Source organism: Accipiter gentilis, chromosome 1 (genome assembly GCF_929443795.1).
Source record: "Accipiter gentilis chromosome 1, bAccGen1.1, whole genome shotgun sequence".
In the NCBI taxonomy this organism is placed as follows: domain Eukaryota; kingdom Metazoa; phylum Chordata; class Aves; order Accipitriformes; family Accipitridae; genus Astur; species Astur gentilis.
In genome coordinates, this window is record NC_064880.1 from 7,427,979 (window position 1) to 7,455,736 (window position 27,758).

The 27,758-nt window shown below is 54.0% G+C and overlaps 1 protein-coding gene across 1 annotated transcript; it reads right to left on the reverse strand.

Moving 5' to 3' along the window:
* Positions 1-111: 111 nt before the first annotated feature.
* On the reverse strand, positions 112-27,417 carry VWA5B1 (von Willebrand factor A domain containing 5B1). The gene is made up of 22 exons (XM_049835423.1): positions 27,329-27,417; positions 21,691-21,873; positions 21,233-21,394; positions 20,629-20,851; positions 20,299-20,441; positions 19,894-20,025; positions 19,503-19,627; positions 16,246-16,422; positions 11,808-11,918; positions 11,522-11,724; positions 9,902-10,016; positions 8,204-8,389; positions 7,735-7,930; positions 6,540-6,727; positions 4,194-4,416; positions 3,692-4,009; positions 2,981-3,118; positions 2,539-2,664; positions 1,955-2,029; positions 1,496-1,565; positions 1,148-1,271; positions 112-918 (listed from the first exon to the last, which is right to left on the reverse strand). Exons 2-22 carry the CDS (start codon positions 21,827-21,829, stop codon positions 157-159), a joined length of 3,936 nt encoding a protein of 1,311 aa, XP_049691380.1. The 5' UTR covers positions 21,830-21,873; positions 27,329-27,417; the 3' UTR covers positions 112-156.
* Between the last annotated feature and the right edge of the window lie 341 nt (positions 27,418-27,758).

Below are 27,758 nucleotides of genomic sequence, written 5' to 3' on the forward strand. Positions count from 1 at the left end.
ATTTTGCCCGGGCTGCTTCTGTTTGCAGGGCTCGCTCTAATAAACACGCATTGTCCCTGCAGAGGAGGAACTGAGCTCCTTGGAGGTGTTTCCTTGAGGATTGGTCCCTGCTCCTGCGCCCTCAGTAAGCTGCCCAAGCCCCTCTCTTCATCCTCTTTACACACTGCTTGGGTTGTAGCACAGCAGGTTGAACTCCAGGTTTTCATCCCAGTGCCGGAGCAGGACAAAGAGCTGCTGGGCTGCAGCTTTCACCGTGGCCAGGCTGTATCCCTCTGGGAAGTCCTGTTCGCTCAGCCACAGGCTGGCCTTGGCAGCCACCAGCTCCCACTCAATGAAGTAGGAAGCCGAGCTGTGCTCCAGCCAGGCCAGGGCCACTGCCGTGGCCCACAGCATCCCCTCCGGCTCCGTCTGCTCCTGCAACTCGATGTCACAGAGCAACGCCTGAACCTCGGAGCCATCCGTCTCCGAGCCCCGGCCGCTGTCAGCTTGCCACTCGGCCGAGGCCGGTGTGCTCTCCGGGGAGGAGAAGCGGCGGATGGTGATGGCTGGCGGAGAGAGTTCCTTCTCGGCTTTCAGGGCTTTGGAGATGCTTTCCACCGCGCTGCCCGAGAAGTGGCGAAGGCGGCCGGCATCCTCCGCGTGGCTGCCGGGTCCCTCCGGCACGGCACCCAGGACGACGTCTCTGGTGGTGGGACTCTTCCCGTGCCCACTGGGAACCAGGAGCTGCCGATCGGAGCCAAGGCTCTTGTGCTCCCTGGAGGGACTGGTCTTCTTGCTGCTGTAGGAGCTGGAGGGGCTGAGGGCCAGGCGGTGGCAGGCAAATGGAGATGTCCACTTCAGCTTCTCCATGGGGATGTTGACGGCATCGCAGAAGGCCGAGTTCATGAGAAAGGCACCGCAGGCCAGCTGCAGAGATGCCTGCAAGGAACGGTGGGCACATAGAGAAGCTGTGAGATACCAACCGCTTCTGGGAAGTTCAGGAAAAAGGCATGCATGGATGGAGCAGCTCTCCATCTCTGAGCAGACCATCAGACATGGCCATCAGAGACAGGAAGAGGCAGGATCCAGAGGGATCCTCCTGCCCTCTGTGACCTCCTCCCTGCAGTGATTGTGCAACCCCAGCAAGACCTGGGAATGAGCTGCTTACCAGGGGAAGGTAGTCCATGTTCTCGTTGTCGCCCTCGGAGCTGGCTTCGCTCACTCTGCTCGGAGATTTACTCATGAACCCTTTGGCGGCTCGAACCAGCAGCCTGGTTTTATTGAGGGTTAGCCTGCAGGAGGACAAAAAGGTGTCCATCACCTCCGTGCCCCTCCTGACGCCCACCCTCCCCTCCAAAAGCCATCCCTGGTCCCCAGACACTGGCATCAGGCTCGGTCCCGGCTCCGGACGCTAACCCTGGGGTGTCCCTTCACTTCCCCTTGCTTGTGTTTGCATCGGACCCATGGAGGTGCAAGACATCTGCTAAGGTCAGAGGAAGGTCGAGCTGGCCCATACCTAGCAGCAAAGAGGCTCTCGATGGATTTTTGGGCTTGTGCAGAGGAAGCAGACAGGCTCTGTAATGGCCCTGGGAAGAAACACAAAGCTGGGGGTAAAACGAGGTGCTACAGGAGAGCGAAAGGGAGCAGAGTCTACACGCTGGGACATGGGGTGGCTTGTTCTGCTGCTGAGTCTTTGGTAAAATCCTTCCTCTCCCCTTGCCTCATTTCTCCTACGTGGATAATGAAATTCCCACATCTCTCAAAAATGAACCTGGGGGAAATCTATAGCAAAGGCCCCATCAGGCTCTGTCCTTTGCACCCCGGACAGAGTCAGGTCTGGTGCTCAGAGGCCTAATTTTAGGTCATAAGGTTTTATAAAAACCCCCAAAAGTCAGCAGAAGTATTTGGTGAAGAGCCCAAATCACGGACTCAATGCACCTGCACCCTGGCAAGTACCGTCAGCTCTTTTCCCTACCTTCGGGGAGGCCGCAGCGCTCCCAGCCAGAGGAGGAAGGGGTGCTGCAGGGCGACAGGCTGCTCTCCTCTGCATCTGCAATGGAGGAACCGCATCAGCAATGCCACCCAGCTGAAATCACCATCGCGCCGGGCTGCAGCATGGCCGCTCTCCCTCTCCGCAGCATTATCAGGTTAATGAGCCTGATCGGGGGCGATTTTGATTCAGCTGCAGATCTGACAATGCCAGACAAGGTCCAGTCCAACTCATCTTCATTAGCGGAGGATTTGGTGACAAGCAAGAGTCTCGCATCCCCTTGCCTCTAATTACACCCGGTTTCATCCCTCATGTTATCTGCGTTACGGCTGCCAATTAACTTCCAAGCATTGTCAGCAGCCACTGCCTGTGATTTGGGAGTTTCAGGGGAAATTGCAGCTTCTTCCCCATTTAAGAAGATGGACTCCAGCCAGACATGTGTCTGATGAGCACCATATTCAAAGAGGAAGGCAGAAGAAAAAAAGACCAGAGAAGACGTCCCTTCATAAACCACTAAACCACTGAGATCTGTAACACCAGGAAGGAGACAAAACCCCAGGGAATCTTACTCATGCCGTAAAATCCATCGTCTCCATTCTGGCCACAAGCTGACTGGGGACGTCCAGGGGAAAAGCCACGATGCCTCCTATTTCCCGAGCTCAGGCTCCTCTGGCTGCCTTGCTTGGATGCTGCCCCTTGACACGAGAGAAGGGAATTGCCAGCGTTAGAGAGGGACTGGCACACAAATGACGGCAACAAAACTCACAGACTGATAAGCTTGGTCATCTCTGAGCATCCAGACCTAAGAGCAGACCTTTTGCCTGGCCATGGGGAAGAGGTTCTTGCCACCAAGAGCGGCAGGCGTGCTGTTAGGCTCAGCCATAGCTTTGGGTACATAGGTCTGGTGTCGGGTTGAGCTGTGGCTTCACAGGGTTTGCTCTGAGCAAGGTTTCTCAGGTAACACCCTCCCTCCCAGGACAATGTTTCACCCCTCCACCAGCCCCACATTACCCGTGTGGGTGTACTCGACAGCAGCGGGCAGGTAGGCGCTGGTGCTCAGGTCCACCGGCATGAACGCCGTGTACTTGCTGATGACGTTGCAGGCCTTGCTGGTGTGGACAGCGTTGACCTGGTACCGCCGCCCGGACCCTGCCACATGAGAGACACTGGGGTTGGAGTCCATGTGCCCTGTGGGCTCCATCCACCCTTCAAGACCCAGCTCCCAGACCCACCTCCATGCTTGGGCTCCATGCCCAGCAGGGACTGTGTCCCTCTAAACTCTGCCTACTGCTTCTTCTGCTCTTATTTTACATGCACAGATGCACTTCAGAGAGAAGTTTGACAGGACCTAGGGACATGTGCAGCCCAGAGCAGTGATGTGTGGCTGCTGTTGGACCCTCTGAGTTTGATGCCACCTCCTAGCTCCAGGTGACTAACTCCTTAAAAATAATCACTGTCACCCAACGTGTGAAGCAGAGGAGCAGGAAGGAGCATGAACTCAAGCACGTTAATGTGCAGTGAGGCTGCAGAAGCAGAAGAAAAGCGCAAGGCAGCTGGAAGGGGCTGTCATTTGGGAACTATGTGAGACATTCCCTAATATTTCACCACTGCCTGCCCTTGTATTAACTTGAGAGGCTGCTGAAGCTGCTGGAAAGCCCACCCCGAGGCAGGGCAGGGTCTGCCCGCAGCCAGCTTGCAGGCTGGCTGGGAGCTGCACATTACCGTGCTCGATTTCACATTCCTTCTCGGCAAGCTGCTCAAAGTCCCGGATGACCGACTTGGCTGCCAGATGGTGGAAGGTCTCACTCCACAGGTCTGTGTCACCATCCACCTGGCTCTCCCGCTCTCGGAAGAGAGGGCAGATATCAAAGGTGATTTCCCACTGCACGGGCTCATTGCTCCTAAGCCCCTTCACCACCGCCTTGCAGAGGGTCCTGGGGGAGCGTGGGGAGCTGCAGGCAGCGCTGAAGTCGAAGTCCTGGGGCTCCCAGTCGGAGGAGGTCTCCGTTTCAAATGTGAAGGAAGGATGCTGGGCAGACTCTGCACAGAGGGAAGAGGCAGGTAATTAATCACATCTGTGGGAGCTGAATTAGCCCGCAGCCACAGAGAAGCCACAATTAATACTTCCTCATTTTCACATGGTGGCACAGAGTACAATGCAATGCCACCGAAACCCCAGCACGGCCAGGTGAGGCTGGCTGTGCCTCCCTCTCTCCCCAGTTACCCAGATCCCCAGGGCTCCGGCTGTCTGACGAAGACCGCAGGCTCACGCTGGCATCGCGTGGTCCCAAGCCCCTTCCCGGAGCCACCTGCTGCAGCCCATCCGGCACTGGCGGGGAGTCGGCGTCGCGACAGACGGACATGCAGCTCCGGTGGAGCAGGGATGGCCGCCGGGCACCTGCGCCACGGATCTTTGTGGCAGAGGCAAGCGAGCTGGCTGTGAAGGGCTGAGAGCAGAGCAAACGTTAGGGCTGGAGCTGGCTGCAGCCGATGGCACGGCCCTGCTCTGGTCCTTCTGATCCCGTCTGCTCCCTGCCCGATCCCAGCGTGAGATGCAATCGTGCAAACACGCAGCTGCCTCTCTGCTCAGCCCTGGCTGGGATCTGTACCCAGACAGAGCGCTCCATCAGACCTGCCGGGTGTCCCCAAGGGACCCTGGCCCCAGGGGCTCCTTCCCCAGACATGCAGAAGGTGAAATATGAGTTTCATCCCTCCAGACATTTTAATGACTTCACTTGGGAACCAAAGGAAAGAAGAGAGACAGAAAGATCAAGGACCAGTTGCTTAGTAACGAAAGGAGAGAGGCGCAGGGGATGGGCAGAAGGGAATTTTTATCTTTTCTCTTTCCTTACGAGACTGTTTCTCCACTTTCAGGAGACATGATTTCCCCCTCCAGCATCTCCGGTGCCACATCCCGCAAGGACGTCCCGCTCTGCAGCTAGCAGAGACACGAAGCTCTGGCTGTTTCTATCCATGTCCCCAGGGCTGTGGAAGGTCCCCCTAAAACTGACAGTCTCTCTATCTTCCTAGCGCAACACCAGCAAGGGGCAGAGATGGTAAAAAGCGGTAGATCGCAGTGATGGATGGAAAGATACTTTCTCCAGGCAGCAGGCAAGAACGTGGCCTCCATCACCACTGAACTTTGGATGCTCTATGAAAGCACCAGCAAAAATGGGAGACAGGCAGCTCCAGGAGCTACTTACCAAGCTAGGATTGAGATATTTAAAAGCATGCCGGCCACAGAAACCCTTGCCAGAACCTTTTCATTCAAAACCTGCTCTTTCTCCTGCCTGAGCTTTCCTCCCAGCCAGAGGAAGCCAGCTGGGAATGGAGCTGGGTGTTTAAGCTGCCCATTGCAAGTGCTGACCTTTCCTTCCCAGCACGGCGTGCGTGCAGAGACGAGCTGAGGACTCATGTTCACACCCCTGAAAATGTCAAGCCCTGGCAGCCAGACTGGGAGCTGGGAGAGCTGCTGGGAGCCCTGGCAGCAGGAGGGATAGCAAAACCAGGCTGCAATTAATTAAGACCAGGCTGCATGCTGTTAACCATTTACTGCCCTCCAGAAGGGAGTCGTTTCCATCCCTGCCTTCATGCTGAGCATCCTGTGGGCAGGAGGATGCTCTGTGGACCTTCGCAATGCAGGCAAGGTCACCGGTACGCCTAGAACCTACGACTGCTCGCCCTTCGTCAAGCGATGCTCTTCACCACCCTCCCTGCTGCAGCTGAAGGGCAGAGGTCTCATTCCTCCCTACGGAGCACTGGCCCTTCTTCCCCTTCGCCCCCTCATCTAACCCCCAGCCCCCCTTTACCCAGCCAATCTCTAACCCTCAGTAGAAGAGAAACGAAAGCCTCAGACATCCCACTCTGAGTTTCCATGGGAACAAAAGTGCTGCCGGTCCTCCCAGCCCTGCAGATGCTGATTTCAGAGCAGAGCATCCTGGCGATGCCAAGGATGGGAGAAAACTATCCCCACCCTTCTGCAGATCAGTTGCAAAGCCTTCCCAAATTTCACCTGCTATCTGCTGCAGCCAGGGGACATAACGCTGTTCAGCAGATGTATCATCATACAGGTCCAGGTCTCAGCCTGACACTGCATACGGGCTGTAGTGAATCTGCTTCGGGACTGACTTCCTTTTCCCCTGCAGGGCACAGATGTGCCACAGCCCTACAGTGAGTTTGCATCGAATGGCCAAACTCTGGGGAAATAAGAAGGAAGCAGCAGCCTGGGGATCAGATGAGCAGTAAGGTGAAGCACAGAGGAAAGGGAGAGGCATTTAGCAAAGAAAAGGTGGGCTCCCATGGGGAGGCACTGCTATGGGATATCAGGACGCACCCTGCCCCCTGCTTGGCTTGGTTCCTACATGTTTGTGATGTGCTGCAGCACAAAGCATGGGCGTGCATATCTATATCTATATCTATATCTATATCTATATCTATATCTATCTATATCATCTATATCTATATCTCAGGACTAGTGTGAACCAGGCTCTTTCCCTTACATATCCGAGATTTTTCTGCTGCTGCACGCTGGCCTCTGCCTGCAGGCAAAGCCTCTCTGGGGGTGACATACCTGGAAATCCACCTGCCAGGGCTCGGGGCTGACCTGCTGTAGGTCCTGCAGGTGGGTTTTCCGAAGGGGGTTCTTCACCAGGGCAGTCCCGGGATCGCTGGCCGTGGGCACCTTCTTGCAAGGCTCGTGATCGGCGATTTGGGTGGTGCTGTACGCCCGTCTCCTGGAGGAAGCCTTCACATCTGTTCCTGCATGGTGGGAGAGAGGATCAGCTCCACTCCGGAGTGGGACCAGCTAGCACCATCCACCCCTGGGTCCCAGTGGGCAGTGGGCAGCCCACCCCTGAGGGGGCCACGCTCAGCCCCGCAAGGTTTTAAGCAAAGCAACTAAACCACAAAAGGAAATAAGAGCCTTCACTCAAAACTCCTGGGGAAGTCAGGACAGCAGATTGGGGAGGTTTTATCTGAGCAGTTTTCAGCCAGAAAAAGCCTGACTGCGTTTCCCCAAACCTCCCTGGAGAAGACAAAGGGTTTACTAATGAAATTTCATTAGCGCAGACATTTTCCTGTCAGAGCAAGAGTAAAATTTCATTTGGAAAGGCATGATTTCTCATAGCTTTTGACAAGATTGAGGGGATGAGCAGCACAGTTCATCTCCGAATATAAGGGAAGAACATCCCGTGAGTAACAGAGGTCTCCTTGTTGCATGGAAATGCAACCAGCTCTGGGGTGCAACCAGCCGCTTTATGCCACATGTTGCTGACACAAGCACCCAGCCTAACTGTGATGGTGAGGGGTGACACCCTGGGGACAGGGCTTTGGATCTGTTCCCCTCCTCTCCTGACCTCAAACTGCAAAGTCAGGCTTGCAGGGAAGCGACTGCTTTGCAGGTGCAGGGACAGTCTAGCTGGCCTACTCATTTGCTCACTCTTCTCCTCTGCACACCCAAGGGCAGCTTGGGAAGCTTGTAAATAATTATGTGGCCAAAGCTAAAGCTGCTTTGAAAATCTCCGGGGAAGCCAGTTCTCCAGGGCTTTGCTTGATTTCCTGACAGGTTTGGATAAAACATCCAAACCAAATAGACTCGCTCAAACCTCAGGAGATCTGTCATCCCTCCTGCAAACCCCTCCGGCTCTTTGCAGAGATACAGCCAGAGACACTTATTTGTCAGACAAGCAAATTGGCAGAGCAGTGACAGAAGCTTGATTAGAAAGACAGGGGCATCACACCCATGCTTGTACAGAGGAAAATCTGACCGGTGTCTGTGTCTGATTCTCCCCCAGGATCTCTGCCCACCACCAGGTGATCGGGGGCACGCTCGGCAGGGCAGCAGCCCTCCGAGTCTCTGGAGTGGTTCCAGCTCTCCATGCCTGCTCCCTCCTCCTGGGAGTGAAAGAAAACAGAGCTGCCCGACTCCTGGGAACGCATCATGCTGTAACGCCGCCTCTTGTCCTGGGAGAAAGCAGAGAGAGGGAATAGGTCCTACCGCAGCATCCACCAGCCACCTCCCTGCCGAGAAGAACCACTGCTTGTGCACCAGCGGCCTTATCCACTGAGCTCTTATTTCTCCCCGATGTTTCACCCACCATTTCCCTTGAGGACAGAGCAAGAAAGCAAGAGACACCTCCTGACCATGCACAAATTGCTGAGATGCCCTCTTGTGCATGTGCACATCAACACTCCTGCTCCTGGGTGGCCCCACGAGCCAGCGCAGCCTGGACTCACAGATCTGGGGTTAGAGACGTAGGGTGAGGTGTCACAGATGATGCCGTAGCTGACCAGGCGGTCACCAGGGAAGAGGCAACTGGTGCTGATGGGGGAAACCAAGACCTCGGTGCTCTCAGGAAAGACCCACTCCACGGTCACGTCACTCAGGACCGGTGCCATTGCCTTCTTCAGTGACTTGATCATCTGAGGCAGAAAGCAAAGGAGAGCGGTAATACAGCAACTGGATGTTGTGCATGCCGTGGTGCCCTTGTTGTGTGTTGCAGGGAAGGGGAAAATTTCCCCGAACAAATCCATTGGCTGATTCCTACCCTCTCCTGACCTTAGATAGGATCCTGCTCCCTCTTAGACTGCTCTGACACCCATCCCAGCACCCCCAGCCCCTTGGCACGGTTATACCAAGGGCAGCAGAGCAGATACTGATAAAGCACAGGGCTGATCTCACACCACGTGTTGCCAGCTCAGAGCAAGGTGGGAGCTTGTGGCCAAAGGTATCTTGCTGTGGTGTGAGGCAGCATCCCCTGCTCCCCCCCAGCACCCAGGAGAAGCTGTTGACCTTCATTTGTCCGAGCCCCAAGCCCCGACACTCACGCACCAACTGACAGCACTGCTATTTTCGGTACAGGTCCTTGCTGGCACAAGCCACTGCTGAAGATCAGCAATGGTCTGCCAATTACACATGTGGAGAAGACCAATATCCGTGAATATCTTGTGGACAAACCTACCAGGGAGCCATCTACAAGAGCTTCCCTGCACACCAGGGCAAGCGAACACCAGATTTAGATGCAGAACAGCTCAAATGTTCTCTATTGTTCACTGCTTTTTCACAGGCTCAGGAAGACACACCAGGCTGTGTTTTATAAGGCCATTAATTGATGCCTCAGACTGCTGAAGGCACCAAGCTGCACAGCCCGCAAAGCTCTTTATTAATAGCTCTCTAAAAAAAAAACCAACCCTCCCTTCGCTGTCTTTGCTTTTAATTTACATCAGAAATGCTGATGCCGTTCTGTCTTAGAGAGGTTTTTGTGTGCTCCAGGTTCCTGCAGAGGGGTGGACTGCTGAACTCCTTCTTTTGAGATCAAGAACGTGGGAGCCAGCTTTTCAGAGATATTTAGGAGCTAAAGACCCAATTCTCTGTGGGTTTAGTCATCTAGCGGATGACCGTGCTTTCACCAGGGGACAGAGCCATTCTTACGGTGTATTTGAGGCCCATCGGTTTACTCGATCTTCATGGGGAGAGTGGAAATGAAGAAGCTTCCCCCTTTGCTTTAAAGTTGGCTTAATAGGCAAAGCTATCACAGCGTATTCCTCTCCCTCAAACCCTGGGTACTTCTCGCCTGAGCAACGCCAAGGCTGAGCCTGACTTCAAAACTAATTGGCTGCTTTGATGCCGGTTCCTCTGCCCTTGCCGGTGTCTGAGGCAGCAGCTACCTTTGAAGCCAAAGCTGCTGTATCGCGGCTATCGCTTCTCCCCATCCCCATGCAGAGGGTAAACACACCCTCCCACTCCCTCTGACAGCCGGAGATGAAGATGCTCTTTCATCCCTTCCCGCTCGCCCACCTGCTGCTGAGTGGGAGTTGGAAAGGCAGCACCAGGATGGGGAATAAGACCTGCTAGTGAGCCGTGGCCTCCCTCTCGCTGAACCGGAGCATCGTTAGAGCCTTACAAGGCAGTCTCCTGGAAGCAGGCAGCCATACCTTGGGCTGCAGCCTCTCACCCTCCGCCAGGAACTCGGCGATGCCCCTGGACACAGCAGCTAAACCCCGAACCAGTCTCCTGCAGGCGTTTGGCCCGATGCCGAAGCTGTAGCACCTGCAAAGGGACAGGGAGCGTCAGGATCCGGGGGACAAGCCATCCCACACCCAGACTCATGCAGCACACCCACTCCCTGCAGGCAGAAGACACCTGCCCAGCTTTATCCCACTGCTATGCAGTTGTCCAGCATGTCCGGAGGAAAATAAACCAGCTCCTCTTTTAGGTGGCTGGCAGAAGGGTCAGGAACAGGCATCCCTCTCTGCTCAGCAGACCTCAAATCCCTTCCCTGAAGAGCAGCTTTCAGCTGCGATGCTCAGGGACTTCCCAGCAGGACCCCAAGCCTGTGCCTCCTCTGGAAACACAAACAAGCTGCTTTGCTGCCAGTTCAGCTCTTTTCCCTGCTGAGTGTCTGTGGTCAATAGCACTAAAGATCCAGTCATTATCTCTGCTCAAAATGAAAATAAATGTTTTCTCAAGGAAGGAGGAAGCAGCCAGGCGAGGCTTCTCCCCTGACTCCCAGCTCAATGAGTCAGGATTTGGTTTTGGCTGAAGGCTGCAAACCCAGAGTCCAGCTGGAGCCTGGGCAGGGAGGGCAGGAGTGACCAGTGCCCAGTGGGGACGGATGCGATAGGAAGCCAGGAGGGATGGGTATGGGTGGGATACGGCATTCGACCAGGGCAATGGATAGCTGAGGAAGAAATCACCTTTAAACAGCAAACTGCATCTGCACAAGGGGCTTTTCTCTTAGAGGTTTTTAATCCTCGGCTGGCTGCAAATCTCAGGTCAGGCTCACACCCCTCTTAAACAAGGCTCTGATCTTCTTTTGAGACAGAGGCCACACACACAACTCGGCAGTGCGCTGGGCACTGCCTTCCAGGGTCACTCGAGACCATGCTCTAATTCTGCTTGCATTTAGCCCACCACCATGCCTCTATAAGAGTGAGGGATGGGTTGTCCTACACGGCTGTTAGGCAGTTAGACCTCCATATAGTAAAAAAAACGCAGAGCAGCTTCCCTGATAAGCCCTGAAGTCTGAGGGATGGAAGAGGACTAAGGTTTTCTTATATTTTTCTTATGTTTCATGCCCCTTAAAGAGGCAGAGGAGAAACCAGACCAGCCTGTCATCAGGGCTGGGGAGCCAGGCTGGGAGCTCGATGCACAAATTAGCTGCTTTTTACATTGCTCTCTTTCAGCATATTCAATTCTGCACAGCCCCATCCTGGAAGCAGCTGGGGCCAGACCCAGATGTGCTTTAAAAAAATAAAAAAAAACAGCAAGGAAGATTGTTCGTGTGTCAATCTCTCCTAGCAGGAAGCATCAGACGAGAGCCTGTGAAGTTGTCAGCCCAATTATCCTCCTTTTGATTGTTTAAAAAGCATCTGAACTTCTGGGATCTGTTCCAAACCCTTTGAGGTTCTCCCATGGCTCATACCAGCAATCTCTCCTGCCTCTGTCTCTGAAGCGGGGATGTCTGTGAGATGGAGCCGTGTTCAAGGAGAAGCACGTCCCCTACCATACCAAGCTTTCGCCCCTGCTGTGGCAAGCCCTGCTGCCCTCTGTACCTGGTGGAGCAGGAGTGGTTTCGCAGCAGCTCCAGGACCTTCCCCGTGTTGCTGATGGCCCCGTTCGTCAGCAGAAAAAGCAGTCGCGGATGGCCCCTGTGGATGGGCTGCCGAATGACCCACTTCAAAGGCGATAAGATATTGGTGCCACCCATATCGGCCCGGATCCTCTTGATGCTCTCGCAGGCAATGGCCAGGCTCTCCTGCCCAAAGGAGCAGCAGAATCATCAGCCTCCACACCAGAGCCCTCTGAGCACCAAGGAAATGTGGCTCCCCCTTCACCCACCTCACAGTAAGTCTGACTGGCAGGAAAGAGGGTCTTGAAGGTGGATCCAAACCCAATGACGTTGAAGAGGCACGTTGGCATCAGGCTCTTGAGAATGACCAACAGAGCATCCTGGGGGGTGGAAAGCAAGCAGACATCAGGCACATCGGGTGTCTCCCTGGCTGCCCCAGCTTCAGCAGGAAAAGCTCTGCTCAGACCCTACCTTGCCATCACACCTTATTCCCACCTGCATTTGGCTGAGTGCATTTGATAATAAAACAACTGCTTCTTTCACATGCACTGCACCGAGAAAGCACTGCATATTACTCTGCTCTTTCCAAAGTCCCTTAATGATATTTGGGTCCCACAGCAGTGAGGAAAATGGGGAGCCTTCAAAAAAAAAAAAAAAAAAAAAAAAGAGCTGAACAAATCTTTCTGTTTGTTTTTAACTGATTAAATTTGTGCTTGCAATACGGTACTGCAGCATGGAGCTAGTGGGTGAGAAGCAGAGTGTGAAATTGAGAAGTGCGACATGCAATGCATTTCAATGTCCAAACTTGCAGAAAATAAACAAACAGCTTAAAGTTACACAAAAGGAAAGAAAAGCCTCCCCCATCCCCAATTCTCTTGTATTCATAGCTGGCATCAATTAAAATAACTGGGAGAGACAGTTTTAAGCTATTTTCTTTACCAGAGGTGGTTATCTAACTTGCCTATTCCTAGTCTTTACATAAGGGAAGAGCAATTTAAATTGTCTGGGACTTGTGAGGCCGTGGACAACTCCAGGACAGAGCTTGTGTTAGCAGCAGCTGGCCAAGAGCTACCCAAGTTGCTCCTGAGCTTGCAGGGGCAGCAGGAGCAATTAGTGTGGCAGGAGAGGGAGGCCAATTTCAAGCATAGCGCTGACAGTGTTCAGGAGCGGCTTGGTTCTTTCGGTTTATATGCTGATAAAGGCAGACTCCTGCCAGTCTGCCTAGGGCAGCAGAAACCCTAGAGCCAGCCCCAAGAGAAGAGCTGCCAAGGTCAAACGAGGAAGAGCAGCCTCCTTGCTTTGTCATATGCAGTGGCAAAGACCGAGTAACCGCAGAGGGTGGGTGCTGGAGCTGCGCGCAGAGAAAACCCCCGCCTGGGAACGGCCGCAGGGAGATGGGTGGCAGGCCAGTCCAGTTCCTGACCCCTGTAAGACTCAGCAGCGAGGCAGAGCCAGAGCACTGCAAATCAGCAAAATAATGTACGAGAACAAGGCTGCCCTTTAACGGGCTCTAGAGTACTTTAAACCAAGCTGTTATCTCAAACCTACGAGAATATATTTATACTTCTGCTTCCCAGATGGCTCCTGGGATGCCGGCTCTTCCAAATCTCAACGCTGACATCCCATCTTGGAACTAATTACAAGGAAAAAAACCCCCCAAATTTCCAAATATTTCTGCTAAAGCACTTCCCAAAGTGGGCAACCGATGCTTGCTTTCTGTTTCAGCAAGCAGAAAGATTTATTGCTTCTTGTGGTAAATATTGATCTTGATCCTGTTGCACTCAATATCTGTACGGCAAGTCAATAAGAAGAGATGTTTGCCTCCAGAGAAGTTATTAGCCTAGTTTTGCCAGCGAGCCCACCCAATGCAGGCACCGTCACAGGCCTGGCTCTTCTCCCCGGCTGCAACAAGCCGGGAAAGGAACCAGCTGCAGGAAATTTAAACCCCTGAACTTTCCACCCCAGCCACTTTGGCCGAGTGCCCTCCTGCTCGGCAGCGAACCGCGTCCTCCCGGCTGCACGCAGCCAGCCCGCACCGGACCATCCCCTCCCCGTTTGCATCTCTGCCAGCACCACCGCCCTGCAGCTCAGCTTTCCTCACTGCGCGCGTCCAAGCCCTGCCACGCCGCTCACCCAGCAAGCCGAGGACGATTGCGAATGCCTCCATCAAGCGTAACCCACCCAAACACACTAAGAACAGCCCCTGACCCTGATATTTGCAAGTCATAAACAAGGATGGGGGACTCAAAAGAGAGACAGTGGTTTTCTGCCTTGAGGTATCTCCTCCGAAATCTCCGATATCTCCCCCGAATTATTTTTCCAGAAGGTGAACAGCCTTTTTCCTGTTTTTTACAGCCCACCTGCAGTTCAGGACCTCTTGGACAACATCTCTGTCCCTGCAGGGTCCCCATCCCCATAGGACAAACCAGCCTCCACTGAGGCTGCAGAGACTGCGGTACCTAAACCTGGCCACACTGTGAGTCAGAAAGCAAAAATCCGGCTTGGGGCAGAGATGCCTCCTGATTCCCAGGCTCCAAAACGTGCTGAGGGAAGGGGGTACAACCTCGGGGATATCCTGGCCCCTTTGGTGGATGCAGGGTCAGGGGACAGCCTCCCTGTCCCATGGGACCTGTTGCAGCCATCCATGAGCTTCCCGGCATCCCAATCCTTGTTGCCGGAGGTGGCTGTCCTCCAGCAGTTCCCATGGAAACTGGAGACAGATGGGTAAGGAGATGGGCTAAAAGATGGACAAGCTCGAGAAGTGGGCCACTGTGAACCTCATGAGGTTCAACAAGGCCAAGTGCAAGGTCCTGCACGTGGGTTGGGGCAATCCCTGGTATCAGCGCAGGCTGGGGGATGAAGGGATGGAGAGCAGCCCTGCAGAGAAGAACTCAGAGGTACCAGTGGATGAAAAGCTGGAAATGAGCCAGCAATGCGCAGCCCAAAAAGCCAACTGTATCCTGGGCTGCATCCAGAGCAGCATGGCCAGCAAGTCGAGGGAGGGGATGCTCCCCCTCTACTCCACTCTAGTAAGACCCCCCTGGAGTCCTGCATCCAGCTCTGGGGTCCTCAGCACAGGAGAGGCACGGATCTGTTGGAGTGGGTCCAGAGGAGGGACACAAAAATGATTCAGAGGGATGGAGCGTCTCTGCTGTGGGGAAAGGCTGAGAGAGTTGGGGTTGTTCAGCCTGGAGGAGAGAAGGCTCCGGGGGACCTTCTTGCAGCCTTTCAGTACTTAAAGGGGGCTTATAAGAAAGATGGGGACAGACATTTTAGCAGGGCCTGTTGCAATAGGACAAGGGGTAATGGTTTTAAACTAAAAGAGTGCAGATTTAGACCAGATATAAGGAAGAAATTTTTTACAATGAGGGTGGTGAAACCCTGGCGCAGGTTGCCCAGAGAGGTGGTCAATGCCCCATCCCTGGAAACATTCAAGGTCAGGTTGGATGGTGCTCTGAGCAACCTGACCTAGTTGAAGATGTCCCTGCTCCCTGCAGGGGGGGTTGGACTAGATGACCTTTGAAGGTGACTTCCAACCCAAACTGTTCGATGATGCTCCTCGTTGCTCGCCCTGGGCAGCGAGTCCTGCAGAAGGGGGTGCAGCCATACCCAGGGGAGCGTTTGGGTCCAAATCTGGTGGCACTTGTGTTAGAAAAGGGTGTGAGCAGGACACCTGGGGACACACCAGCTCGGTGAATCTCTCAGACATCCAAATGCAACCAAACCCCTCAGATGAAGCCTGCCTCTGCAATTCCCTCACTGTCCTCAACAAAGATGCATGGGGCAGTGCAGACCCATGCCCCGCTTGGGAGGATGTGATTTTCATCAGGCTATTGGGGCTTACCTGGCCCCAAAAATCAAGACAGAAACTTTCCAAAAGAGCTTTTGCCAGAGACTACAGCTTCTCACTGCGACCTGCCAGCTGGCAGGCATTGGACACCAACCTGGCCTCCAAAGCACGTTAGGCAGGGATTAACGGTAATTAAATAGTTACCAGAGTGATTTTCCCTTTGATGGACAGAGTGGTCCCCAGCAGGCACAGGGCAGGAACCTCTCCGGATCCTTCAGGCAGTGGCACAAAGCCAAGCCCGGCTCTCATGGGCCAACCTGTAGCTGGGTAAGAGGCATACCTGACAGGGAACCTCAGACCTACGAAATATGACGACAAGGCTCTTCTATGGCCCCTTTTTTATCCAGCGGTCTCAGCACACTGCCCATAATGCTCCAGCAGACTGCTGGTGTTCATTTGTCTTTGAAAAAGGGATGCATCGTGTTCAAATGACTTCTGCGGGTGCACAGAGGCACCTGTCAGCAAAACGTCATGCTCAGCATGTCAGCACATCGCCCTGAAGCTTCCCTTGGAGCTCCCTGGAAGCTTCCCCCCTAGGCAGCGATTGCCCCAAGCCCTCCTGGAGACAGGGAGAACTGGAGAAGGGATGCACAAGACATGCACACCAGCAAGAGGGGGAGAGAAAACATCTTTGCATTTGATGTGCTGATAGGAAGAAGAGGGAGAGGAACAGAACCGGAGAGAGTCAGCTTCGCTGCAGGTACCTAACAAGCCACACGGTTGAGATGACTAAAGCTACAGCATATAATTACCCCCCATCCCCTCATAATGAACACTCATCAGCGCTCAGCAACCCCCACCGCTCTCTAATATTCATCCCTCATTGGCACGCAGGCACCTTCCCTCCTGCGTGGTACCTTGACGCGGTTGATATTCACGCCGCTCATGCTTCTGCTGCGGTCTATGAGGAAGATAAACTCTCCTTGGGCTTTCCGGAGGTCTGGCTGGATGGTCCTCAAGTCAGGGCAGAAGTTGAGCATGACGACGGGGTGGTGGGGGATGTCCTTGTTCAGTCGCTTCCTGATGATTTCCGTCTGCAAGAAAGAAGGAGAGAGATCAAGAGGTTGATTTTTCTGCCCCCTTTTCACTTTGAAGGGAATCAGAGCAGGGCTGCGTGCCCGAAGATGTAAGTGCGTGGCCTTTTGTGGGCAGGGATCGGCTAGTTCTGGCCTCAGCGGTGACAACACCTGAGCTCAGGCTGCGCCACAGGTTGTTCTGTCCGTATCCCCTGTGGAGCTGCTCTGCGGGTGAATGGGATTCCTGCTTCCTCCCAGCCATGGTCACACTTTGCCTGGGGGACAAATGCTGGCAAAAAGCCTAAATCAGGGACCCCAGCACACATGGAGCGGCTGCATGCTCGTACGAGAGCCTGGAGAAGAAATTAAAAGATCTAGCCCTACACAGCACCTTGCAAACCTGATTGTCCAAACATTTCATTAGATCCCTCCTGAAAACCTGGTTCATTAGTGCAGTTTAGTATCCCACCAAGGCACACTGGAGTTTTTGTCCATGGTCACTCAATAATGAAGTGCGAGATATAGCCCTCAGCACGCTGTATTCACCACTTCGATTCATTCCTGCCACCTCTGGTTTGCTGTTTTTTCTGCCTATGTCTTTTATCATTTTTCTTTGTACAGATTGAAACGCTTTGCAAAGCCGAACCGGTCACTCAGGACATCGTTCGATAGGAACCCGCATGATATATGTCTCTGTACTGCACATAGCTCTAATGGCTCTCTGCATTTTCCCCTCATTCTATTTCAAGTACCGATCTTCATTAAAAATGTGATAAAATTAAACTGGAAAAAACCTCTTGCGATGGGTTTATAATCTGCTGTCATGTGTGTATAAAGCAGTCCCGGGTTCACAGTCTCAGCTGCAGTCAATCAGCGCATCGCTGCTTTCGAGGGAGCTCTGGGACCTCACATCAGCACGGCCCGTGGCCTTTCATCCCTGGGTCTGCAGTGCGGAAACATGCTCCACAATAAGCAGCTTGGTCCTCAGGGGCTTTGTTTGCCTTTTTTTTCCTCTTTCAAAGGCTGCTGTTTCTTGCTGGTTTCACCAGAAGTAAACCAGACCCCAAATAACCAGGCTTGTTTTCTCCAGCCATGAGTCATATTCCTAGATCTACAAGCTAACGACCAACCTTGATTTTACGTAACTCACTAAATTCAAGAGTCCCCGTAGATGAACACGTACACATGAGCTTCGCTTTCGACTGTGCTGCCTGAGTGCTGCTTCTCTGACCCCTGTGAAAAGACAGTTCCCGTTCACAGGAACAAGTGCCTCACTGTCACCCCAACTCTTGCTCGTCCTCCTGCATCTCACTCTCACGCTTTGGAGTATAAATTAATCAGTCGCTGCGATATCAAAGGGCTTTTTCCATCCCCATTTTCCTCCAGGCATATGCCATTATTTTGTTTAACATCTTTCCCAGCACAGATGTTTATCAAATTTCACACTACAGGGATCCTTGCTGCCTCTCTGTCCAAGGACCGAATCATGGCCCCAGACCTACCCACAGCACTCCCTGGGATGCTCTTGGGGACCCAAGACATAAAATCCCTGTGTCATCGGGATGAGCCCATAACCTTGATTTCCCACTGACTTCAGAGCGAATTTTACAGGCAAGCCTTCAGTAAACAGCCTCAGAGCTGCTGCTACAGGCCAGCCAGAAAAGCAAGCATCTGATTTGCTCCATCTCTTCTCCCCACCTTCCCTCCATTCCCCTTCACCCATTATCCAATTACAGTAAACTAATCAGATCTTGTCGACCGAGAGTTGATTCCAGTGTGCATTCGTCCTCACCACCCTGCTAGCAGACAACCATCCAAGGCTTTTGCATAACAAACTGAGGGAGGAGAATTAATTATCATTTACTGCTGAAATTTCTGAGCTAATTTAATTCCAGCCAAGAGGTGCCCAGTGTCATGCTCTGAGAAGCAGCAATTCTAGCCCATCATCTACCCCAGATATTCAGGGCATTTTCTCTGCTTTTTGCCCTTCTCCGTGCAGTTGCTTCCCAGTCCTCCTGGGGCAAAGAGGTGGGTTTCCTGCAGGGAAACGGCTCCAGAATGATCCCCCCCTAGATAATTTGACGTGCTAAAGACACAGAAATAATTAGAGAGCCATCTGAACCATAGCGTGGGAGTTTCATTTCGTTCCACCTGCCGCACGCTGAACGCAATTAGAGGAGATGCCTGCCGTGCGAGCAAGTGCAGTCCTGATCCCTGCATCGCACTGCAAGAGAAAGCGAAGGGCAAAAGGAATGAGAAGAGGTTTGATGTGTCTCCGGTGAAAGGAGAAATCACGGCAGCACAGGGAGGCACCTCTGCAGCAGGTTTGGGACATCTGCCAAGCGGGGGCCCAGGCTCAGACACATGCAGAATGAGTTTAAGGGGAAATGAGCATCCCCAGTCACAAACGAGAACACCGGTGCGTGTAAAACAGGGAGCTGACACAGTAAGCCGGGGGCAGTGGTTACACAAGTGTGATGTGTGCCTCAGGTGAAGACACCCACCCTGGAAATTCAGAGGGCTCTGACCACTCCACTCCACTGATCTCAGACACACTGATGTGGCAGCTCAGAAGCGCTAGGCTGTCACTCATTGCTTCAGAATTACTGAAAGATGAGGCACAAATCCCAGAGCAGATATTTTTCTATTTGCTGATCAGCAGAACAAAGGGAAGTTTCTCCTACCTTGTCTTTAGTTCAGCTCATTATTCCAAGCAAAATCACTTATTTCTCTCTGACAGCTATCCAGAAATGGTAAACATTTACTAAGCAATTAAAAGAATATTTTATTCTATGTCATTGCAATAATTATAATACCCTTAGTGCTATAACAATGTACCTATCTAATTATGCTATGCTAGACTAGTACTAATTATACACACAATAACCATCTCAGAGCTTCTTCCTCAGTCGGTTTATCAGAACCACAGCAGAATTTTTCCCTCTTCCTCCACATAAGCCCCTCTCCAAGGGAGGATGCTGCAGAGCTTATTGGGCCAGTGTAATATCTGGTACTGCAAGCAAGCAAGCAATCATTTACTTGCACAGCTCCAGTCCCAAGGAAAGCCTCAGCTAACGCCTGCAGCTTTTGGTTCTCACCTTTTTCTCAGCACTGGGGTCTTTCTTAGTGCCTTTAATGAAATCATTCTTCCCCTTCAGGTGTCGTTCATACTCTGCAGGTGTCATATCACCTTCTTCCATTAAGACATGAGGCATGTGGGGCTCTGGAAATGCAGAGAATCGAGTGAAGAACAGCCTTAGCTAAACTTCAGGTTTGGCAGAGCTGCAGGCACCCTTGGCTGTGAAACAAGAGCAATATGTCTGAGCTTGGGCAGCATGGACAACCTTGAGAGGGTCCGGGATTATCTCCTAGGAAGCCTAACCCCTGACAATATTTGCAAAACCAGAGATAATCTGGCTGTCTCCAGCACTATGGAGGAGGATCCCAGGAAGGGACAAGACCAGCAAAGAGGAAGCAGAGCCCACATACCACTTGGATGGATTAGGATCTCCACGGGTCTGTCGAAGGTGTGTTTATTGGCCAGTGTGATCACGATGCTCTTGGCGGAGCGAGCGGAGGGGTCGGCGTCTGCTCGGATCTCGTGCGTAGGGCTCTCGACACCTGCCCATGGAAACCAAGGTACGGTTAGGGAACTGAGGACAGGGAAGACGAGGGAGAGGAGACAGCAAGGGAAGCTGGCAGAGGACAGGAACCAAGTGGACTACACGATGCCTCTGCCATATCAACCCCGCCACGTTAATGCCAGCACTGTACTGGTAAATCCACCCCGGCACAGTTAACTTGCCAAAACAGACCCCATATTCGGGAGGCAGAGAAGGAAGAAGAGCATGGATGTTGCCTTGAGGTGGTGATAAATCAGCCTGGCACTCCTACCTGCCAGCAAGCACGGCCCCCGGATCTCCAGATGGAAGCTGAACTCGTACTCAAAGGGGTTGATGGCCTCGCTCTCCAGCAGCTGAGCCAGGCAGAACCTGCTCCCTTGCTCCAGGCTCCCCGATCCACAGTAGTGCTTGTCCCTGTCAGTGAGGTGAACCCCAATTAACACTGTGCATGTGTTATATCCCCTCAGGAACTGCAGATCTGCTGGAGGTAAAGCCTGCAGCAGCTCTCCAGCCTCCCACAGCAACAGCAGGCTTCTGCTCTGCCAGTCCTGCATCCCCCCAGATCAGTCCCAGCCAGAGCCCATCCTGTGGTTGTTCATACGTTCGGAGCTGGTGGCTGGAAAGGCTGTTGGCATTCTCCGGGCTGGGCTGGGGGACCCTGGGGACACACACAGCTGGCAGAAGGACCCTCACGGCTCCGCTGGGCAGTGTCTGCAGCTCAGAAGAGGTGCTGATAAAGATGGAAACACTTTCCAGGGGAGGAATCATGCCCAGGTTAGCCACAAAAACAATCCTCTCCAAGTCCTCATCCATCATGATCCTTCCTGCATAGAGACAGGACCACACCAGGGAGACACAGTGTCACAACTGTGGAAAACACTTCTCCCCGGGCCTCCCGCGACCACCCCAGCCCTCCATCAAATACTCAAACCAGCCCTCGCTGCACACATCAGCATTTCTCTAAAAAGCCCGAGCCCCAGTCCTCTACACTACTCCTTCATCTGTCCAGAAGCAACAATGCTTTCCAAAACAGATGAGACTGCCACTTTTGGCAGATGCTGCAGGGACATGAGCACCACAACCCAAGGCTCAACCTTTCAAAAGGAGCCCCCTTGATGCCATGGCATATGACAGCCACCACCTCCCCATTCCTCTTCCCCTGCTTTTCTTCCCCACCTTCACTAAACCTCCCCCAAACCCCTCACCGCTTCCGTCACGAGCTCTTCCATCAGGGAGGCTGCAGCTGTCGAAATACGTGTCATCTATCTTGGCTTTGTCTTTGATCTGCACAGTCACGGCACGCTGGGACACGGCCGCCTCGAACCCAATGACGGTGGTGCACTCATCCAAGGGGTAGACAAAGAGACCTGCCAGCCAGAAGGTTTTTTAGCAACACCAAGCACTTGCCCAGACCCACCAGCCAGGACCGCAGCAGGGCAGCTCCCTCTTGGCACTTCCCTGCATGATCCTGGGATTCTTCACGCTTAAAAATTTGTAGCCTTGGACCACGAAGTGTACAATTGAGAACACAATACACTTGGTTACTCTTCCCGCAAGCATCAAAAGATTTAAGGCACACACAGAAACCCAGCGCTATGATATCCCTGGCTCTAAAGCTCCCGCAGTAGCTCTTGCACTGGGAGCTTCACCCCTTGAAACTTGCCTTCAAAAGCCTGGGCTTCTGAGTTGCGGTAGGTGAGCAAGGCTGTCATCCCGAAAGCATAGCCACTGACGCATGATGTCACCTCTGACGCGGTGAGGGGGAGTGGGGAGCAGGTCGTCTGGTTAATCAGCCCTGGCATCTTCCCGGGGGTTTGTTGGTGATGGTGGGGTCACCCGCAGTGAGCTAGAGAGAGGTGGAAGGGCAAGAATGAATGAGGAGCCCCAAGTGCCCAAAACACTTGTGTGCCCCTGCCACCTCATTTTGGGTTCTGCAGCCCTGAGGACAGAAAGGCAACTGACCCAGGGTGGGATGTGACCTGGGTTTGACGGCTCCACTGGTGGGAAGATGCAAGGCAAACACTTGCCCCAAATCCCTGCCGGCGCAAGGGAGGAGGTTCAGATTAAACCTGCCTGGCTGGGGACAGGCAACCCCAGATATCGACACGGCCGTGGTGGATCACGCATCTCACCAGCTCCCACACCCACCTACTGCTTGAATCTGGGCAGAACGCGTTAACCTTTTTTTTTTTTGGCCCTCCTGCTTCTCATTATTCTCCAAACTGACAAGTTTCTCTAGGATAAGACCATGATCCTGAGAGTTTTCCTTTAGCCTGTGGGAAGGAAAAGCAGGCAAGCAGAGCCAGGCATCCTCCTTGCCCTCCCACGCCCTTGCCCGTCCTCAGGGGGAGGTGGCATGGCTCTGCTGCCTCCCATCTCCAGATCCTTTCTGCAAAGGCTGACTCATCCCTCCCCTTTGCTTCGGGGACACATTCAGATGCAAAGTGGCTACTTCTGCCAATTACATTTCAACCCTTTTCCCCAGCAGGTTTTCCTCTGTTCCAGCTCATCTCCCCCAAGACGGAGGGTTTCAAAGGAGACCTTTCAGGTAGCTCTCGGGCCACATCCAGCTCCCCTGGGGCATCGGGAGAAGTTGCTAGGCAGCAGTTCTCCCTGGCTGGTTCTGCAATGCTTTATGCAATGATTTACAAGGCCCAGGAGGAGCCAGCAGCAGTGAAATACATCAGTTTCTCATTTCCTAGCAGTCCTGCGTTATTAAAACCACCTTTATACGCAAATACCATAGAAAATGCAAACGGCAGACATCAAGGCCACAAGCTCGCCGAGCACTCGGGCAGGAAAACGGCATTGAGAGAGGAAAATGGGAGAGCAAGCAGGGCGGGCTGGGATGGGGGAGAGTAGCCAGGGCACCCGAGCAAATAAAACAGTAGTGGAGAAGGTGATGGAGAGCAATAAGCTCAAGGCACGCTCCCAAATCCCAGCCAACAACCTTGGCTGTTCCCGATTTAATTCTCCTCTCCTTCCACCGCAAAGGCTGCTTGCGCCAGGAGCTGCCCACGGAGGTTGGGGGATGCAGCCCTGCATGGTCAGGAGTTGCAGGAGCATGTCCAGCTCGGCTGCTCCGGCACGGGAGTCCTCCATGAGCTCAGGGGAGGCCACCACACCCCGAGATGCTCCAAGCCGTGCTAACAGGGCTTGTAAAGTCAGAAGCTGGCAAGAGTTTACCTGCTACAGGGAGAGATAATGAAGGTCCTCCTGCTGCTGAGATGTGGCAGAGGCCATCAAGATATCAGGAAGTGATTAAATACCAGGCGGGGGAAGAAGGAGGGGGTATTATTTTGCCTTGGGGAAGAAAGCAAGCAAGAAATAACATGGGGAAAATGCTAGGCACAACGGGAATTCATTAGAGGGTTGCCAGAGAGGTGAACTCCGGCTCCAGGAGCGTGGCTTCAGCCTGGCAGCTCTCTTGGCTGCAGAGACTTAGAGCAGAGCCATGGTTGAGATCCAAGTCCTTCACTTCTCCTGCACCCACAGGAGACTGAGGACATGCCTCCCATGGGAGCTGCTCTGCCAGCAGGGATTTCTGCATCACCCAGGCCAGCACAAGTGTTAAGGGGCCCTTGGTGGGACGCAGAGCCCCGTGCCATGTCCTGTACAAAGCAAGCCAGGAGAGTTGCACCCATCCTGTAGCTCCAGCGTGGCTCAGAGGAGCCCTGCGCCAGCCCTGCCTGCTATGCCAGCTGCAAAAACTGCCCCCCAAGGACAGAGAGGGCTCGGAGGGCTCTTCCTGGCTGCTTCCCCCACGAAAGCCCTTTGGATGGGGTTGGGAGACAGCAGGCTCCTGCCAGCACAGCCCAGGGGCTGCTCCGCACAGATCGTGTCACCAACGCCATCAAGTGACTGCAGGATGGAAAGGGGAGAGCGGGAAGGCTGGTGTGGGGGAAAGCAGTAGGAGAGCTGGCATTTCTTTCCTCTGCCCTGCCAGAAGCCCAACACTGGTCCCCCCCAGCTGCTCCCCATGCTGCCTTTGCTGCTCCAGGACCTGCAGTCCATCTCCATCAAAGTCGTGGGGCTGGACCCTCAGGATGGGAGCTGGCAGGATCCCACATCCCAAAAATTACCCCCAGCATCACTCCCATACAGGGCATCCCTGCATCCAGCACGTCCCTTCACTGTCACGAAATGTGCCCTGCCTCCTGCACACAGCAAGCGTGGGGCCAACACACAGACCCGGGCAGATGCCTCCCGACCCACGGCCTCACGCTGCGTTTGGCATCCTGGGAGAAGTGGAAACTATTGGTAAATACCTTCAGCCAGCTTGCTGCATCACCTAAAACACCCCACACCCATAATCCCATCAGTCAGGGAGCAGCTCAGAGCTGGAGACAGAAATCATCCCTTGGCCAGCCATACTCAGGACCTGGTGCACCAGGATGCTACCGTATTTCCCTTCCTCCCCACCCCCCTCCTTGCTTTGTAAATGTTCTTTTCCTTGACAGTCTGCTCCTCTTCATGGCCACGGAGGAGGGAGCGATGCTGGTAATGTGCTCACCCCACTCCAGGTTATACCCCTGGCCAATTTCTGTGCACGATTTACAGGCAAGGCACTGATGCTGCACTGACGTCTGCGGATGGTCCCCATGACGTCCAGAGTGCGCAGGGCTTTTGATTTGGAGCGCAGACGGCACTGCGACGCACAGGCTCGCCCAGAGCCTGCACCAGCCACTCCACCTGGCTGCAGGCGCCTGCCCCAACACACTGGTGAGGCTTAGGGCTGGATTTTAAAGGACTGGGTTGAAAAGGGTGTTTATGTGCCTGAAAAGGGGGTGCGATGCCTGGATGGCTGCTCAGAGCTGCCTGGGTGCCTACCTGCATCTCTAAGCACTGATGTGCCCTCAAAAAATCTGGCTTTTGAGCACGTGTAGTAAAGACAGAGGCAGAATAATGCTTTTCTAAGGTGTATTTTCATGCATTGAATAGAAGAACACAGCAAACTCTGAGCACACAGCCTGGCTTCTGCACAGGGCTCAACTCCCAGAAGCAGGCTGGGGTCCCGGCAGTGCCACCACCACAGGGTCCCTGGCACCCACAGCCAACAACACACCAGTAAGAACCAAACCAGCACTTGGCAGCTGGGATAAAACCACATGCTGACTGCAGCACATCCACACCTGGCCCTGGTGCCTGAAGGGCAGATGTCCAGAGGCAGCCCCGGCTGCTTTTGCCCCCCAAGAAAAGAACGCAGCTGTGTGAAGACCAGCCCTGGTGTCATGCGTTGCGACAGATGCATTTGTGGGCTGCTGAATCGCTGCACCGCCCTGCTGTAACCTCTTGCCAGCCCCAAATGGGTTCCCTTGGAAATCTCACCTCCAGGTCCAAGCCAGGCCTAGGTCATACCCACACTGCTAGGAGGGTGACGTTTTTTCTGCAGCTGTGTAAAATAGGCCTTCCACTTCATCTGTATCAATCAACACTGACATCCAGTGGCTTGTCAGGATGATTACAGCCGGTGTGCCTTGCAGAGATGTACAGATGTACAGCCCTGGACAGACCTCCCTCGCTGCACCACAACCCTGGGAGCTGCTGGGCCACTGCCACGGGGAAGCAAACTCCCACCTGTTTGCAAAACCAAGAAGGAGAAGCCCTGTGCTGCCCAAACTTTCGGGGCTCTCAAGTAGAGCCACACTTTGGTATTTCCCCTGGTTTTGCAGGGGCAGTATGGCTCGGGGAGCAGCCACGGGCACGTTGCAGGGGGATCCCTGCCTGACCCGCATCAGCTGCAGGTCACACCTAAAACATGCAGGACCCCTCCAGCCACTGTCCCCCAAAGCACGAGGCTGAAACCTTGCCAGGGGACTGGGATCAACCCCCCAAAACATTTCTAGGAAGCAATAGGAACAAACAGTGTACGAAATGGCACACACAGCCCTCCCTTGTCGTAGCCCCTGCACAGGGCAGGGGGGAGAGGCTTTGCTGATTAACAGCAGCACCTCCAGGAAGAGATGTGGATCCACCATGGCAGACCTGTGGGAACCTCTAATGAAAAGCTCCAGGAGCCATTCTCCCATCTCCAGCCTTCCCTCACCTCAAACTGGAAGTGCAGGATATCTCACCTGCCAGGAAAACCAGCAAAACAGCCGCTGTGCTTCACCCCAGAGCCGCTGCAGGTCTGCTGAAGGGTGACAACATGGTACCCCGCTGCCAAAGCGGTGACAAAGATTTCTGGCCAGAGGCACACAGCCCTTTAGGAGCCAGCTGGTGCTGCCCCAGTGGGCACCCCGAGGCCTCGGATATGGAGAGCGGGGGAAGTTCGGGGGAGCACATGGCTCCTGCCAGCACCCAGCCAAGAAGGGCACCCAGAGAAAGCAACTGGGGTCCCCCTTCCCAGGGTGATGCAGCACCAGGTTGAGATGTGATTGACAGCCCCAGCAGAGCCAGATTTCAGGGACTGTCAATCATACCCCTGGCAGGTCTCTTGGGCCATCAGTCTTGCCCCAAAGCTGGGTCTCAAGGACCACGATTCATGTCCCAAGTCCTGTTTCTAGAGCTGTCAATCACGTCCCTGTGCAGACTGCATTTCTGATACAGGTTTAGTTAACCCCTGCCTCGCTGGGCTCACAGCTGCACCAGTGTGTGGAAGATCTCGGGGCTGAGCCAGCGAGGGAGGTTTTAGCCCAGGCACCCTTCGGCTGGGCTAAAATTGCCAGGCAGCCAGCCTTGGGATACACCCAGAGCCAAGGAGACACACAGGGCATCCAGGAGCAGCACAGCACTTCTCCATCCACCCCTGTCCTGCCCTGCCCCAGCCAAGTGTGGCAAATGCGAGCCAGGTCCTTGGTGCTTTGGCCCTTAGCGGGGGGAGCAGAGTCTCCCCTCACCCTGCCAAGGTCAGTCCTCCCTTCCCCCAAACCAGTGTGTCCACAGCTGGGATACCCCACCTGGCTGCCCAGGAGAGCAAAAGCCCATCACCCCCAGCACCATCCCCCCCCAGCCAGCCTCCTTTGCTTTCCCCGTCCCCTGCCTGCAGGGAGACGAAGACAGTCACTATTAATGTCTGTACAATTTTGGGGAGGGGAGGGATGCTCAGGGGCTCACCATCCAGCTGGGAAAAGGCAAGGCAGGGAAGCAGCAGCTTGCAAAGTGTGGGCTTGTGCCTGCAGAAATATTATGACAGGGATCTTTTCACAGACCGGCTTTGTGCTGAGATTGTGCACAGCCTTGGGAAGTAACAGCCCGCACACACATACACACACACACACACACCCCCCTGCAGAGCACACACAGCCCAGCCTGCTAAAAAGGTGCAGGAGCAACTGGAGAGTAGCCGCTGCTTTTCTTACCTTTCCTGGAAGAGGAGAGAGGAGGAGGAAGAGGAGAAGGAGGAGGAAGGGGATGGGGGGGTTGGAGCAACTTCACCCACTCCTGCCAGCCCGCAGCTGGGCTTGGGGGGGCAGGAAGGGCAGAAGAAATCCCGAAGGCGGCAGGCACAGCTTCAGACTGCTTTTGTCTCTGAAAGACACAGAGAGACAGAGATAAGGAGAGAGAGAAAAAAAAAAAGGGAGGGAGAGAGGGAGAGAGAGCAAGCGCCAGGGCTTGGGGTGGGGGGGAGCGCTGCACAACAGCCACCTCAGCAACCTGTGGCATTCGCCCCCCTCCATAGCCTCCCCTGGGCCCTCTCCACCAGGCAGCGATGCTGGGGGCTGCGGGGTGGTCCATGGGGGTCTGGGATAGGGAAGGGGGCTTACCTAACGGACTGCAGCAACATGTGCC

Coding starts and splice junctions, on each gene's coding strand:
- VWA5B1 (XM_049835423.1), bottom strand. CDS start 21,829: ATGCCAGGGCTGATTAACCAGACGACCTGCTCCCCACTCCCCCTCACC. Junction 20,026..20,298: donor GGGGCCGTGCTTGCTGGCAG/GTAGGAGTGCCA, acceptor TTCCATGGGCAG/GTGTCGAGAGCCCTACGCAC. Junction 1,566..1,954: donor GCGCTGCGGCCTCCCCGAAG/GTAGGGAAAAGA, acceptor GTTTCTTCCCAG/GGCCATTACAGAGCCTGTCT.